Here is an 18113-nt window from a genome sequence, read left to right as displayed (position 1 = left end):
GAAAGGAAATGCCATAAGCTGGTAATTCATACACACAGTCCTCTTGGGGAGAGTGGTATAATTTGTCTTTTAAAAGTAAATCATACCTGCATTTTGAATAATTTGCAGTTGTTTAATAAGATGTGGGAACAAGTACATCACACCTTTTTAATCCAAAGGGAATAAATGAAGATTGTTAAAATATCTGATCAGATTACTACTATTAGAACTACTCTTTGGGAGAACATTAGGATTTTAATCTATTTTCTTACTGCTACTACAAATGTTAATATAAGTCATATTTAAAAGAGGTTGTTTGCATACTAATAGTGATGAAGGAGGGTAGTCTTAGTATGGAAAAATGAAATGCAGAAATTAAAAGGTCTATATAACTCTATACCATCTCCACCCCTGACTTCAGTGAGACTTGCTAAAAGAAAACATTTACTGGTTTATGTTTTATTTACATTTTCACTTGTTTTTGTTTTTGTTTTTTATTAAGGATAGGTGAAAAGACTTGTAAGGACCATAGGGGAAAATGAATGTCTACAAAAGCATATATAATCCATAAATGGGAAAATGGGCTCCTGGAATAAGCAAGATTTAATTATTAATGAAAAGCACCACTTTGAAAGAATTTTTGAAGTCTTAAATCAGGTCATGGATACCAGAATCAATCAGTCTCTCTTTTTTCCTTCCTTTTTAAAAAATTTTAAGAACACTAGTACAGCACTAGTTCAAGAATGAAATAGTCCAACAAGAATGTAAGTTGACATTTTTACAAAGTCCTACATTACTAATAATGGCTTCCCTATCCATTTTTTAAAAACTTTTTTTTCTTTTTTTTTTCTAATATATATGCTCCTCCAGTGCAGGACTTGATAATAAACACATATTGAGGAATTTTATAGAAGTACAGTGACTTATAAATTAAATATCTTATCATAATAAATGCATTTTCTTCAAGGATAAGAGAAGTGAGCATGGGCATATGTATATTTTTTTGTTTTTTGTTTTCTTCCTAACTCCCTTGGTTTATTGGAAAGAACCAAACCTGTTTCTACTGCTACTCTGTCTTCTACTTATTTCCTTTACTCTATACAGGTGAGTTTATAAAACAAAAACGATAGACTACTAAACTCTTCTCACTTCTTGGGCACAACAATGTAGAGCTAGAAATGGCTATATTAGGTATTAATGCCTAACTTTCAGTTTTCATTTTAGTTTTCCTGAAGCTCCAGAAGAAATAAATATATAAGATAAGCTGGACTTAAAGTTTTATGTTTATATTTTATTTACTTTAATAAGGGTGTAGTAATATTCCCTCAGTTTTTTGTTATTTTTCTAACATAAATTTATTTTATAGAGATCATCCTATTTTTTTTAATGGTAGAGATAAAATTTCAAATATGGTATTCATGTAAGCTTATAATTCTTTACTATTGAAATTAAAAAAAAACAGGTCTTTTCAGTGTTGTTTGTATAAACCCACATTACTATTTTTTCCCCTTAATTTACTATGATTGATGTTTTACTTGTTTGTTCCACATTATTGGAATGTGAGAGTTTATATGGGGACTCGGGGAGTTTGTAAACTATGTTTTGCTTACAGTTTTGAATATTTTGTTCATTTTATAATAAATAATTCTAGGTTATGAATCTTACTCTAAATTGAAGGTTTTTGTAGTTTTACTATTGAGTAATTGATATTGATAGCTTTTTAGGTTTTCCTTGAATGTGGAGAAGGGTGGACCTGTTATAAATTGTATTTTTGATTGGAGGCCATGATTTTAAATCCAAGGCCTTTCCTTGTGTCTAAAACCATATGCTGCTGTATTTAATCTATGGCTTTTATGCAAAAGTTCCAACCTTAAAAAAAATTTTTTTCTTATTCAGAAGCTAATTTATCACACCTGATAACAGAATTGGAACCACTAAAAATTTGTAACTTTCAGGAAATTTTATTGTTCTTTGAAGACAATATAACTACTCTAAAATAACCTATCATCAATTGGTTGATGGTTAAATAAAGCTCTCCCAAGAATCTTTCATATCTTTGTACATCCTTTTTTCTTAAATATGTTTAGATATAAATTTTCTATATTAACAAAAACTTAAAAATAATTTACTTATCTGACAAGATTCAAAACTTAGTATATAGTATATATATAATGTGTTTAAAACAAATTAATCACATCAGAGTTTTGCCTTATTGACCGCAATTACTAAAACTACAATGATATATCAAAAATGAGGTCTTGCCTCTTACATTTTTTTTCTTTTTCATGTTTTAAGCAGTCTGGACCAAAAGGAAAGGTAAGCTTAATATTGATGAAATTAGAGCATGGATATAACAGTAAGATACCAGATTATTTATATGCTTTGAAAAATATCCATTGAGTTCATCATTAAAGTATATTGATAGGACTACTTTGCTTTTACTGATATACTTTTGTTTTTATACTTTACTAGATAGAGTTGAGGGGGAAGTGGAATTAGAATGCCTTAAATGTAGAGTTAAAACTCTAAACATCAATGTATGCCTATTCTGACCCAAAACAATTTTATGATTGCTGATTGTTCACTTTGTAATAACATTGGCAGGCACATGTCCTTTAGCAGAAGTGTTGAATGACGTAAATAACTTCAAAATAATTTTTTAAGAATGCACAGTTGTTTAATTACATAATTTTAACTCTATAGTTTCTTTAAAGGTTTATAGAAAGTAAAGAGGACAACTTGTATTATTTTATAAAATGCATATATTCCCCCTTTCTGAACACCACAGTTCTGAATTATAAAGATGATCCTGTCAACAAAAAATTTAGTCATATTTTATAATTCTGAAATACTTCACAATTCTTACATGTTTTAGGTGAATGGATTGTGCAGATATTTTAATCTACTGGGGAAGAAAAATTATTTTCTCATTATGTTTATTTTTCTCTTTGAATGAAGCATTATTTTCTGTCAGATATAGATGGGTCATTATATCTTTAAAATTTTTAACTCATAAGTGCTACATTTTTTTTGGAAATCCATTAATAAGATTTTTAAAATATAATTGCTAAAGAATATACATTAACTCTTTATACAGTCATAAACAAAACAGACTCATTTTATGTAAATACTTTCCTGTATGCTATAGTAGATAAAATGTAAGTACTCTAATATTCTCACAATAATATAAAGATCTTAAATTATTCTGTTTTTCACAATAACTTTGTAGGGTTTATGCTGATTTTTTGTACGGTTTTGGCTTATGCATATTTCTGTAGTGGAAATTTATTCATTGATACATTCAGCAAATATTTTCAATGACTTTATGTGCCAGGCACTATTCTAGGGGCAGACAGAAATCCCTACCCTCTTGGAATAATACTGGAACAGGAGTCAGAAGATGTGGAATTAAGTAACCAGCAGTATCAGTAGGCACATAACTTACTGTAAAATGAGGATAATAATATTTGCCCGATTTTAAGGAGATTTGTGAGGAACAAGTGAGATAATGATTTAAAACTGACTAAACTGTAAAATTTGAAATTTCTTTAAGTAATAGATGATGGAAAAAAAAAGTAATCTTGACATTCTGTTAGTCTCTTGTACTAAAATTACTGCCAGGGATTAGATACGAAGCAGCTACTCTTTATAAAAAACTTGTAATGGATATACCTGAGTGCTTTATTCAGCAGCATAGTTATCTTTAGGTTGAATTTAGCCCATTAATCTTTGGATCCTTATCTAAAATTATTTTGTGTTTATCTTTGTTGGAGATTAGCTGAGAACTTTTGCGACAGTACATTTTACTTTGTGAATTCTTTTCACATAAGCCTTTTTGTTCCCTTCATGTGAACACTAAGCTACATCTTTTTTCTGATCTTTAAAGAGTACTAGAAGGTCCTTTATCTTTATCCCTCAATACATGAGAGACTATACATTTTTGAACTAAATTATTTATAAGAGAATGGTTTAATAAACAAAAAATAGATACTTGTGGAAGGTAAGTCTTTTCCAGGCTTTTTTTCATTTGTGTACTGAGCACAGTGAGGTGTGCTTTGAGTTTGAAACTAAGCTGGAATAAATAATAAATAGCAGTATTAATATCTAGAGCTTGAAAAACTTCAAAAAATTGCTGCCATTTTGTTGTTGTTGTTGTTGTAGGTGACTTTGACAACTTGAATGACTCGACTTCCTTTCTGACTCATGGACAGATAGGTTCTAAATACAGTATATTTGGTAGCACCAGTAACCTAGAATATTAAATCTGGTATTAGAACTGGTTTTTCCTCCCTAGGTAAAGAATCTGTTGGCCCATTATGAAACTGAAGCATGCAGTGATTTTCCAATTTAAAATTTTTAAAAATACTTATTATTTATTAGTGTAAAAAGTATGTGGATATTGTAGAGAATTTTGAAGCATCAATAAAGTACAAAGATGAATAGAATACATTGAAAGAACATAGGTAAAATACTAGAAATGTTTGCATAAAGAGTATGTTTGAAAGATAAGTATTATAGAGATTTTATAATTTTCTGAAGGCTCTCAAAATAGAAAATTATATTATTAGGATCCTGACGCATTTCTTTTTCAATGTTTTTTTTCTGTGTGCTTTTTAATGTATGCATTTCACCTAAATGCATCGTAACATTTTTCACTTTTATTTATTAATTCATAAGCTTTTATTTATTCATTAAAAAAATTTTTTTTAATGTTTATTCATTTTTTGAGACAGAGAACACGAGCAGGGGAGGGGCAGAGAGAGAGGGAGACACAGAATCCAAAGCAGGCTTCATCCAGGCTTTGAGCTGCAGCACAGAGTCCAAAATGGGGCTTGAACTCACAAACTGTGAGATCATGACCTGAGCTGAAGTCAGACACTTAACTGACTGAGCCACCCAGGCGCGCTTAAGTTGACTTTTAAAAATGATTTTTAATGAATGCATAATAGGTTATCCTGCATATATTCATAATTTATTTACTCATTACTTCATGACTTTTATATATGACACATTCAAGTACAACTTTGTGTGTAAATTTCTAAATGATTCTCTTAAATTCTCTGTGAAAGGATTCTTTGGACTAGGTTACAAATATTTTTAATGCTCTTGATAAGTGCTATTAAATTGTTGAGAGAGGTGGTACCAATTTATTATAGTATTATAAATTGCTGTCTAAAGATATCTGAAAATAAAATTGTATTTAGATGATACTGTCTTCCTTATAAGAGTCATCTGAAAGTTTAGAAATAATAAAGTTGAGCAAGATGGTAGGCTACAAGACTAATAGTATTAATAGTTTCCTTCATTCAACTCTGATCAATTGGAATATATATTGGAGAGACCAAAATTTTATTTACAGCAACAATTAAATATCCAGTAATAAAGTTAATAGTTATAAAGCCTTTATAAATGTATCTAAAGATACACCCGAGACCTCTATTACATTCTTTATTGGTTTACTCCTTAAATGCAATTTTAGACAAAATCTCAGTGACTGTGTTGTCATTTTAAGAAATTTGACCAGTTAATGCTAAAGTTCTTTTAGGAGAGTGAATATTTGAGAACAGCAATAGACTTTTTGTTTTTAAAGAATAAATGGAGGAAGAGAAGAATGATTTGTCTTTCCACATAAAATGTATTGAAAAGAAAACAGTGATTGAATATGGAAACTCTAGAAGACTAGGAAGAAGGAGAATAAACAGTCTAGAGTCTGGGTATATTGTTTCCAACCAAGATGTCCAGTCAATATATATAAACAAATTTGCAGTGTCTTGTTTTTTTTTTTTTTTTTTTTTTTTTTTTTTAATGTTTATTAGAGAGAGAGAGTCAGAGTCCCAGGCAGGCTCCACGCTCAGCACAGAACCTCATGCAGGGCTTGATCCCATGACCATGACATGAGATCATGACCTGAGCTGAAATCAAGAATTGGTTGCTTAACTGACTGAATCACCCAGGTGCCCCTGCAAGTGTCCTTAAATGCCTGAATTATGATATTTGCACCTTGGGTGAAAAATTAGTATTTTGGATTTTTGCATGGTGGCTAGTAGTGGCTCAGTTTTTACCAACACAACCATTCTTTATACAGTTATTTTATACAGTTATTTAACCTGATAAATGGACTCCTGACTGCATACAGCCTTTTAGATATACACGTTTATTCATTCCAAATATTTATCAAGTGCTTGCTATGTTCTAGCCATAAGGATATAGTGATGAACAAAAAGGACAAGATCCCTGCATTCCTGTGGTTTACAAATTTTATGGGCAAAGACTAATAATGAACAAGTAAAACATGAAATAATAAGTTCTATGTAAAGAGTATAATTGAGTGATGTTACAGAGAGTGACAATATGGTTTCTTTAGATTGCATGTTCAGAGAAACTTTTTATTAGGAAGCTAACATTTTAAGCAAGGACTAAATGAAGAGTCAGCATGCCATGATCACAGAGATAGCTTTTCCAAATAGGGAAGAGAAGGTGCTAAGATAGTTTTACAAGAATGAATTTGGTATGTTCAAGGAAAAGAAAGAATGACTACTATTGCTGGAGTTTGTGGAGCAAAGGAGAAAATGTTATACCATGTAGGTTTGGCAAGGTCAGCTAGGACCTAGGTCTTAAAAGGCTTTGTAAGGTGATCTGAAAAGTTTCTTTTTTTTTTTTTTTTAAGTTTATTTATTTATTTATTTTGAGAGCAGGAGCGAGAGGGAGAGAGGGAGAGAGAATGAATCCCAAGCAGGCTCCACACTGTCAGCATGGAGCCTGATGCAGGGCTTGAACTCACGAACCTTGAGATCATGACCTGAGCCAAAATCAAGAGTCAGACGCTTAACTGACTGAGCCACCCAGGCACCCCTTTGAGAGTTTTGTTTTTTTTTTAATGTTTATTTATTTTTAGAGAGAGTGTGTGCATGTGTGCACGTGCACCAGAGGGGCGGAGAGAGAGAATCCCAAGGAGACTCCTGTGCTGCCAAGTGCAAGCCCAATGCAGGATGCAGTCTCATGACCTGCACAAGATCATGACCTAAGCCAAAATGAGAGTTGGATGCTTAACTGACTGAGCCACCCAGGTGCCCCAATCTTTGAGAGTTTTTTTTTTGTTTTTTTTGTTTTTTTTGTTTTTTTGTTTTTAAATTTTTTGTTTCAACGTTTATTTATTTTTGGGACAAAGAGAGACAGAGCATGAACGGGGCAGGGGCAGAGAGAGGGAGACACAGAATCGGAAACAGGCTCCAGGCTCTGAGCCATCAGCCCAGAGCCTGACGCGGGGCTCGAACTCACGGACCGCGAGATCGTGACCTGGCTGAAGTCGGACGCTTAACCGACTGCGCCACCCAGGCGCCCCTGAGAGTTTTTAAAAAACAATCTTTTGTATATTATTTATAATTTGGTACAATAAACAACTTCAGTGGAATTTAATTAAGAGTAAGCGTGTTCTACTTTCCCAATATCAATGTACTGCAAAGGAAAATCAATGTAGTCTATGACTACATATTCAAAACTATCTCAGCAAAATGTTGGGAGTTGAGGAGGTAGAAAAGTAGAAATAAAAGGAATCTTAAGGCCTTTTTCTGGGAGAATTGGGAGGGGTAGAAGTAACAAGATTTTAAAGACCTCATCTCATTAGGGATGCAATAGAACATCTTGCTTGAATAAATGTTTGGAATCTTGATAACGTGTTAACAGAAATATGTAATTGGAATAAAGGTTGAGAGAGGAAAGGTAACTATTAAATTAATTAGGGAGGGAAAACAAATGAATAGTAATTATGCAAACCAATAAAAATAGGGGAAAAGAGGAAACTGAAATATATACAAATATTAAAAAATGATAGGTAATAAAGATGAAAGGAAAATGTGAAATCTGTCAGTTGTTACAGTAATTGTGATCAGGTTGAATATATTTAATAGCAGACAAATTGGTTGGATTAAACCCAGTTATACTATGTCGTTTCTAAGAATCAGGCATAAACTAACAATCTATAAGGTAAAGGGTATTTAGAATCACAAAAGGTGAAAACAGCATGAGTTAATTTTAATAACAAGATGGAATTAGGAATTAGAAGTACTAAATAGGAAAGGCACCTGTGTGACTCAATCAGATAAACGTCTGACTCTTGATCTTGGCTCAGGTCATGATCTCACAGTTCGTGAGTTCAAGCCCTGTGTCAGGCTCCACACTGACAGTGCAGAGCCTGCTTGGGATTCTCTCTCTCCGTGCCCCCCCCCCAAACTAGATAGATCTCTCTCTCTCTCTCTCTCTCTCTCTCTCTGTCTCTCTCTTTCTTTCTCTCTTTCTCTCTCCCTCTGCCTCCCTCTCTCAAAATAAACTTTTTTTTTAGAAGAAGTATGAAAAAGGAAAAAGCATGTTTTGTAACAGGCATAGTCTATAAAAGTATAACAACTTAACATATAAAATGTCCCTAAATATTTAAAATGCAAGAAGTTCTTAGAGTATAGCTGTGGGAGATTTTTAGTATATCTCAGAAAATTACACCAATTTATGAGCTTAACATGAGTTTGGAATAATGAATTTTAACATTTGAATATGAATACATTTATTTCATAGAAATGTACATCTTATAGATCAGTTAGAGCAATGAAAAGATTAATAAAATGAGCTATAATTAAAACCAAGCAAAAACCAAGACAAAAACTCAGCACCTAGATCCCGGTTTCTTTTTTTTTTTTTTTTTCTTTTTTCCAACGTTTATTTATTTTTGGGACAGAGAGAGACAGAGCATGAACGGGGGAGGGGCAGAGAGAGAGGGAGACACAGAATTGGAAACAGGCTCCAGGCTCTGAGCCATCAGCCCAGAGCCTGACGCGGGGCTCGAACTCACGGACCGCGAGATCGTGACCTGGCTGAAGTCGGACGCTTAACCGACTGCGCCACCCAGGCGCCCCTAGATCCTGGTTTCTAATACCACTCTCTAAGAAAAAGAACATGGAGAAATGGCTGATTTTAGGGATGGGGTAGGGAAAATACAAAATGAGTGTGGAGTGTCCTGTATTGTTAAAAACCAAGCCAAGTACTGAAAAAACAAAAGGGTATTTGCTTCAACAGCACATATACTAAAGTTGTAACATTAAAGAGAAGATTTTCAAGGCCCTTTGTAAAAAGATGACCTGTGGATTATGAAGCATTCTATATGTCTGTAAATTTTACATTATATGTATTTTATCAGAATTTAAAAAAAGAACTGACATCACATCAAGCAAGTGGACAAAGGAGCCAACTGAAAGCACTCCCAAAGACCAAAACTAAAACAATTGGATTATAATCTGAAGTATAAAATAAATACCCATATATCTTATTGATAAAAATTGGTTGAATAAATGAATCATTTATTTACTCAAATTATCCTGGGGTTTTACAAGCTATTTAAAATGAATTGAAGGAAATGGACAGTTGTTTATTATAGAATTCCAAATAATTTGCGTAGATATTCCACTCTTCAGGAAGTGGGGTTTATCTACCCTCATCCCTTTTGTGGGCTGGCCTGACTGATTTGTTTATTTCCAAACAGAGTGTTGAAAGGGAAAAATACTAACTCTAGAATGGAGAAATCTGGCAACCACTACCTTAGCTAAATGATCAAGGTTAACATCACCAGTGATAAATCGTACTGATATTATGTACTTCCTGATGTGATGTGATGAGAGGGGCACTTCAGCTCTGCAGTAACCTTCCCCCTAAATTCATAACGTTGGTCTAATCATTAGAAAAACATCAGAGTGACCAAGGCTGAGGGGCCTTGACAGTTCTCTTCTAAAGTGCCACGGTCATGAAAGATCATGTAAGACTGAGAAACAGAGGAGCCTAAAAGAGACATGACAATTAAATGAGGTGGATCCTGGAACAAAAAGATATTTGTGGAATAGCTGGTGAAATTCAGGTAAAATTTAGCACTTAGTTATAGTAGTGTACCAGTGTTGGTTTCTTTTTTTGACGTATGTATGATGATGCTGAAGGTGTTAACTTTAGGAGAAGTTGGGTGAGGAATATAATTCTGAATTGTCTTTAACTCATGTAAATCTAAAATTATTCCAAAATTAAATTTATTTTAAAAACCTTTCAGAGCTGAGGCCTATCTAACCTCTAATAAAGCAAAGCATTTTGATGTTATTTCAATATTTCTGTACAGAAGAAAAAAAGCTTTCCAGTTGTTTCTGCAGGTTGTAAAATGTTGAGTTCATGAGGTGGGTTGTTGTTTTTTTTTTTTTTTTTTTTTTTTAACTATACAAACAGAAACCCTCCCAAGCAAAAAAATCCTCCCACCTTGTAGATATCAGATGACAAAGAAGCTTCTGTGCTTCTGCTTGGTTTGAGGGAAAGAAATATCCACTGGTAAATTAAATCCTAGACTTGAGCTTCATACTGGCTTGGAGTTTGAAATGTTAGTATCTGTAGAGCGATAGCACCCTCAAACCAAGAAATTAGTATAAAATTTGGTTTTTGATCACCTAACAATTTTTTAAAAACTAAAAATTAAGGAACACAAGATAGTTTATGGCTAGAAAGTTTCTAAAAATTTTCTTGTCAAAGTAATGCTACTTTTGTCCTGAAATCCTTGTATTGTTATATTAAACTTTATGGTATGCTTTTATTTCTGAAATTTATTTATACACTATTTAAAAGAAAAATTAGTTTCCCCTGTTTAAAGAAAAATTAGTTTCCCCTGTTTCCATAAGGAAACATGGAGCAAATATTCAATACATTATGGCTATTAAGACCTGGGAATTTTGGTAAATACACAGACTAGTTTATTAACATTATAATACATGATAAAGTCATGGATATTATATGATGTATTCTGTGTGGTGTTTGTTCCTCATTAGCAAGGCATAGTTCAGTGCACTGTGTCAGATTGCAAAAAACATGGTGCATTCAGTGCAGCATTTTCATCAACCCCTGCACATGTATGATTGGTTGTCTCAGATGATTTATGTCAGTTATTACTGAGTAAACCTGTGTTTATAGCATACCCCGGAATAAGTCATCAAACAGGTTCAAAGTAACAAAATCTAAAATATCTATTTTCAGATTTTGTGCCCATTCTCTGTCAAATAATTATTTTCTGTATTGATAATCCTTAGTATTTAAGAATGTATACTATTTGTGTTATTCACTATTTTACCATAATAGTATCATTGTATTTTGCTTTAGATTCATTGCCTCTGTTGCATTTTAAAGTTGATATCTTTATTTTTCCAAGCATATAATTATAAAAATTAAAGGTTAAAAGAATGAATTATCTGCTTTAAAGATAAGACTATATTATATTCCCTTTAGTGTGAAAGTGTATGAACTATAAAACCATGAGTTTTGTTTTAAGTTTAATAAAATTAGCTAAAAACCTATCTTCTTCATAGTGCTAGTACTACTACTATCTCTAAGGCAAATTCTTATCTTCACAACTTACGTCCTCATGAATCTAAAATTTTCTCAGGGTAGACATTGCCCAGTTGTACAAAAATGCAGCTCAAAAATGAAAATTCCATTACTTATCAATATTGATGCAATTTCCAGATTTCAGATTCTGGCATTGCTATTCAATAGTTATGTGAATATAGGCAAGTTAATTAACTTTATTGTGCCTCCATCTCCTCTATAAAATGCTAATAATAGTATATACTTTGTAAGGTAATTGTGAAGATTCAAGTACTTGATAGATATAAAGCACTTAGAGCAGTACCTGGCACATGATGCTCACTATCTGCTAACTCACAAACACACTACTATCCTTACTCTTTACTGTTTTCTTCTTGTGTCATTTTCTTATCTTCTTTTTAATTTAGGTCCTTTGACTTTTATAACATAAGAATATAAAATTCTTTTAGAAAAATTTCTTTAGAATTTTAATTTACTTAATTATATTACTCCGATAGGTATTGATCACCAGTGTGAATGAATTTACAAATAATAGAATAGCCTCTTTTATTTTTAGTTCCCTGGTTAAGTAAAATGGGAATATGTTAGAAGTTTTTATTTAGGGTGAGTAAGTAGGTATTGTAGTTCCCAGGCTTATTGCACTTTTTGTAAATCTTTAATGCTTTTATCCCACAACTACCTGTAGGTTTTTGACTTTACCCCCAAATTAGTGTGTATTTGGATTTATGTGGTATTTTAGGATCTTTATTTTCTGAGGATTATGTTCAAAATCCTGAAAATTGATTGTATATAAAGTGACAGTGTAATTTGATATATTTTTTCAAGTATAATTATATCTCCATAATATAGCGTGAGAATAAAATACTTGTTTCATATTGCTGATTTGGGACATAACATTTTTTGTACTGTTTTTCAAATTGTCCTCAAAGCCAATATCCTAATCATCATTTATTCCTGTAGTTGTTGAATTGTTTTTAATTGCTTAGAAACATTTACAGCAAAATTGGGCATTTTTTTTAAATTTCTTTTTAACGTTTTATTTATTTTTGAGACAGGGAGAGACAGAGCATGAACAGGGGAGGGTCAGAGAGAGGGAGACACAGAATCCGAAACAGGCTCCAGGCTTGGCTCTGAGCTGTCAGCACAGAGCCCGACGCGGGGCTCGAACTCACGGACCGCGACATCATGACCTGAGCTGAAGTCGGCCGTTTAACCGACTGAGCCACCCAGGCGCCCCAAATTGTACATTATTAAATAGCGGATTTTTTTAATTCAAAAAATGTGTGACAGTGAAGTATTACATGCTCTTGTTTTTAATGTGTTTTATAAATTGTGATGGCAGTTTCAAAAGAAAACTAAAGTTTTGTACATTGAGGGAATAAATATATAACTTTGGTGACTACTTTGAAAGGACAATAATAACTTGGATCCATTTATTAAATATTTGTATGAAAGTTTGCAGTGGGGTCTGATGGATTAAGAGTCCATCTAAAATGTAGTCTAAAATGTAGTCACTGTTCTTAAAGATCTTACAATTTAGTAGGGTTTAGCATATTTGTATCATATAGTTTTATTATTTTATAGTATTTTTTTATACGGCAAGGAAGCTGTGGTTTGCCTTTTTGGGGGGGGTTACTTTTAATAAACACATTGTAAGTGATTCCTCACCTTTTTGTTCTGAAAATATATTTTTCTGTTAGAATAATCTATGTAAATTTCCTTTTTTAGGAAAGAATATCCACCTCATGTCCAAAAATTTGAAAATAATTCTGTAAGGTTGAGTCGGCCTCAAGGTGTCGGTAAGTGTACAGTTTTATTTATTAACACCTGTGAAGGGTTTTGAATAGTTGTATGAAAGAAGGGTGGAAATAGAGATATGACACTGGTTTTAGAATATTCCCAAGTATAATAGAAATACATAGAAAAGCATTTTTTGAACTGATTTGAAGTTTTACTTACCTGTGACCTAACATTTTCAGGGAATAGTTACATACTGAAGAGATTACAGTTTGAAATCTTTTTTTTAATTAGGATTTGCACTAAATTCAGGATCCACATATTAACTGTAGATGGATTATAGCTTCAAAATTGTGTTTGGGTGAACTATATTATAATCTTGTATAATGTAGTTTTCTTGCTTTAAATGGTTATGGTCCTAAAATTTAGAATATATTAGGCAACCACTGAATTTTAAAGAGACCATACCTGATACAATTATGTTAATAATAGATGTGGAGAAAAAAAGTTGTGGGTAGAAATTTTTATTTTTATTGACATAATCTATTAATATACTAATATTAGTGCAAAAATAAAGGCAAATAACATGTACAGAAAATGTTTCACCATCAAATTGATTTTCGTTATCTAGAATAGTGATTTTTTAAAAACATATATATTTTTTAATGTTTATTTTTGAGAGAGAGAGAGAGAGAGCGAGAGAGAGAGAGAGATAACGACAGAGAGGGAAGGAGGGAGGGAGGCGCAGAGAGAAGGGGACAGAGGATTTGAAGCAGACTCTATGCTGACAGCAAAGAGCCTGATGCAGGGTTTTATCTCACTAAGCATGAGATCATTACATGAGCCAAAGTCAGACTCTTAACCGACTGAGCCACTCAGGCACCCCTAGAATATTGAGTCTTAATCTGTGAGTTTGTCCCAGTCCTTTACTTGCTTAAACCATAGCACTGCTTGTTCTTATCCAAAATCTAATTGATTTAAATAGCTGGGTTTTCCTGATAGCTAAGAGTTTGTTTTTTAAAGCATCTATATTCTTTTCTACTCTTGAGTGGAAATCTTTTATTTGTTTATTGAACATGGCCCTATTTTATAAAGAGAATATCCCAAACTCCTATTCATCCTTTTTTTTTTTTTAAGTTTATTTATTTATTTTGAGGGAGAGAGAGAGAGAGCATGAGCATGTGTGCAAACATGAGCAGAGGAGGAGCAGAGAGAGGGGCAAAGAGAGGGAGGAGGAAGAATGCCAAGAAGTCTCCATACTGTTAGTGCAGACCTAACACGGGACTCAACCCCATGAACCATGAGATCATGGTCTGGGCTGAAATCAAGAGTTGGACACTCAACCAACTGAGCCACCCAGGCACCCCTCTTCATCCTTTATTAATAACTTTGTAGTTATTATGAACATGAATTACTGTACTTGGCACTACCTAGTTATGCTCATTAAGTTTAGTAATAATTGACTACCCTTTTCAACATTTATTGTGTTATACCTTAAGTCTTTATTGAACTCTTACTAAGTACTGGATGCTGAGTTAAATGCTTTGTATTCATTATTTACTTTTGTTCTAGCTCCTTATCCAAGATCCTTTAAGCTAAATTTAACTTAACCTACATTGGATACAGAGGAAACTGAAGCACAGAGGGATTAGATAACTTACTCATGGACACAGAGCTGGTATTGCAATCTAGGCCTAGATGATGCCAAAGCTCATGCTTGAAACCACTGTGCTTTACCGTTTTCGTGCTGGATCAGAAAGTAAGTTATTTCTGATCCTCAGAGAACTGCACAATAGGTGTTATAATTCCCATTGCACCAATGCATTTTGGTAAGTTAAGTGATTTGGCCCATTCATATGGTTTTAGATACAAATCAGCCCCAGGTTTGTTGCAAATAATTTTTAAAGTTTGATAACATTCATTTTGTGGATAAGAAATAATCCTTAAAATTTTTTTTAATTTTGAAATAATTTTAGACTTACAGAAAAATTGTAAAAATAGTACATAGTATCCATTTATCCTTTACCTAGCTTCCCCTAATGTTAACATCTTACAGTCACAATAGTACATTTATCAAAACTATGAAATTGGCATTGGTGGCTCAGTCGGTTGAGCATCCAACTCTTAATTTTGGCTCAGGTCAGGATCTCACAGTTTGTAGGTTCCAGCCCCGTGTTGAATCCCTACTTGAGATTCTTTCTCTCTCTCTCTGCGCCTCTCCTCACTTTTTCTCGCTCTCGAAATAAACTTTTAAAAAATATTAAAGATAAATCTTGATTTTATTTTATATTGAAAATCAGTCATGGTGGCAGCTACACGATAGAGAAGACAACTGTTTTTCTAGTTTGAACGACTGTAAAAATAGTTTAAAAAGCCAATACATAACCAGAGTAACAATAGTTGTTTATGTTCTGTCCCTCTTCTTGGGACGTATATCTGCTTCTATTATGAAAATTTTCAAACATACGGAACAGTTGACTTTTATGGTGAATACACATATTTCTACCACATGGCTTCTACAGTTAACACTTTTCTCTGGTGCTTTATTATATCCATTTGTACATGAATTCATTTTTTTATGCATGTTAAATTGTAGATATCAGTACACTTTACTCCTTCCTAAACCTTTCAGCATTTCTATCATTAGAGGTCAATATTTGCTCATAGTTCTCTTTTTATTAAAAAGTTACATACATTGAAATGCTTAAATCTTAAGTGTACAATTGAATAAATTTTAATAAGTACACAAACTTTTCCAACGCAAACCCCTGGGAAGACAGCACAGATAGTATCATCAAAATTTCCTCATATTTTTTCTCAGTCCTCACTCCTGCCCCCTCAAAGGTAACCATTGTTCTTATTTTTCCCTGCATAAATTAATTTTGCTTATTCTGGGACTTCATATTAGTGGAATAAAACATTATGTACTCTTTTATGTAAGACTTTTTTCGTTCAAGATAATTTGTTTTGAGATTGATCTGTGTTACTACATGCATTAGTATTTTTTCCTTTTTAGTATTCCATTGTATGATGTACCAGTTTGTTTATCCATTCGCCTGAGGTAGATTATGGGTGGTTTCCACTTTACGACTACTATGAATAAAGCTACCATGAACATTTTTTTTTTTAATGGAGGACCTTGTTTTTTTTTTTTTTTTTTTAAATTAGATTAAAAATTTATTCTGTATGTTCAACCAGCTAGTCATTTTTACTTGTAATAGCTTCCATATTCTGACCTTTCTGCTTAGCTGGAAATAGTGTGGTATATTAAAAAGATGTTGCGCTGGAGAATCCAATAAGAAATATTCTAATCTTGATGTTCCTACTATTTGGTCTTGGGTGAACATTCTGTTTTCTTCACTTGTATAGAAACTGCTTTTTGTATACAATGAGTCTAACAAAGTAATTTAATCTTTATAGGAATACTGACTAAAACTCGGATGCTCTAGACTGGAGTAGCTTCTCTGTAACCTCTGGTGTTAGTTGTTAAGAGCAGTTTTCAGTTCCTCTCTTTGCCTAGAGGCCAAGTCTTTATGTTTCTAGATCTTCGAGTGAATGAGTATCTCTGTGTGACAAAGTTAAGACATTTTCAAAGATGATGTAGTAACAGCGTTTCTTCCTTTCACTCATGTAATTTCATCTTTTTAAAGTATGTCATACGGTTTTATCTTCTGCTGTGTGATTCATTAATCCATTAAACATCTTTTGAGCCCTTAGCTTGTACAGTTTCTAGACACTAGGAAAACATGTGGCCAAAACATTATTTTCTGCTCTTTCAAAGCTGACAATATAATGGGAGGAAACAGATCAGTACAAATAATAACAGTAAAATACAATTAGGTGCTAATAGAAATACAGATTAAATGCTGTGGAAGCTCCAAGGATTGTTTATTTATGCTTAGTGTGGGGCAGAGGCAGCTTCTTAGCAAAGAATGGTTTGAATTTACTTAAATGGGGAGGGCTTTACTTGTGAAGAGAACAGTAATATGTAGAGCATGATAGGACATACACCCTGGAGAAATGAACCTCTTTGAGGAGCAGTTTGTTTGGAAGACTGGAACATCAACACAAACTTTTGCTTGCAAAGAGATAGAGTTCTGAATTTTTTCCTTAGCTACTAGAATCATTGAAAGATATTAAACATTAGAATGTAGTCATATGTTTTGTTAGATCACTTCGGCAGTAATGAGGAAGGATTCATTTGGAGTGAGGGAAATCAATTTAGGCCAAGAGTTAAGTATCTGAAATGTACTGGCAGTGGTGTTGGAGAGGAAGTAATGAATTTAAGAGCTGTTAGTAGAATTCCCTTGAATGTGAGGCAGGAGGCACAAGGAGAAGTCAGCTATTATTTAGATTTCCAGCTTTCTTGTCCAGGAAAGTAAAGTGTTTGAACTGTACAAATGCTGGAAAGGTAGAATTCACTTAGTGCAACTCTGTGATTACAGTAACAAGAATAATTGTATAGACTTCTTTTTTTTTTTTTAATGTTTGTTTATTTTTGAGAGAGGGACAGAGTATGAGCAGGAGGAGGGCAGAGAGAGAGAGGGAGACACAGAATCCGAAACAAGCTCTAAGCTCTGAGCTGTCAGTACAGAGCCTGATGTGGGGCTTGAACTCATGACCGTGAGACCATGACCTGAGCTGAAGTCGAACATATAATCGACTGAGCCATCAGGCGTCCAAATTGTGTAGGCTTCTTAAGATAATATCGTATTTCAGACTCAGAAATATTACATAATATTGATTTGTATGTGTAGGTAACCTCCTTATTTAAAAAAATTCAAAGATAAGAGGATATTAGAGGCACTTGGGTGGCTCAGTTGGTTAAGTGACTCGATTTTGGTTCAAGTCATGACCTCACGGTTTGTGAGTTCAAGTCCCATGTTAGGCTCTATGCTGGCAGTGTGGAGCCTGCTTGGGATTCTTTCTCTCCCTCTCTACCCCTACCCCACTCGTGTACCTGCATATGCACACGCTCTCTCTTTCTCTCAAAATAAATACACTTT

The 18113-nt window shown here is 33.2% G+C and overlaps 1 protein-coding gene and 1 non-coding gene across 3 annotated transcripts in view; both read left to right on the top strand.

The window, feature by feature from the left end:
- The window catches only part of SENP6 (SUMO specific peptidase 6), a 116037-nt gene that overhangs the window by 37312 nt on the left and 60612 nt on the right, over positions 1 to 18113 (top strand). The window contains exons 6-7 of one of the 2 annotated variants that reach the window (XM_047103313.1): positions 2275 to 2295; positions 13099 to 13169. In XM_047103313.1, coding sequence (XP_046959269.1) covers positions 2275 to 2295; positions 13099 to 13169 — 92 coding nt within the window. The remainder of the gene's footprint in view (positions 1 to 2274; positions 2296 to 13098; positions 13170 to 18113) is intronic. The other variant, XM_047103315.1, reaches the window with a different exon arrangement.
- Positions 9031 to 9133, top strand: LOC124529500 (U6 spliceosomal RNA). Its single transcript, XR_006966386.1, has one exon. It is a non-coding gene; the product is annotated as a U6 spliceosomal RNA (small nuclear RNA).

The sequence above is a fragment of the Lynx rufus genome, unplaced genomic scaffold (assembly GCF_022079265.1).
Source record: "Lynx rufus isolate CCGP_SWC_20201006 ecotype Redwood Valley unplaced genomic scaffold, mLynRuf1.p SCAF_6, whole genome shotgun sequence".
NCBI lineage: Eukaryota > Metazoa > Chordata > Mammalia > Carnivora > Felidae > Lynx > Lynx rufus.
The sequence above is the reverse complement of the archived record's forward strand: the minus strand, read 5'-3'. Positions and strand labels throughout refer to the sequence as shown.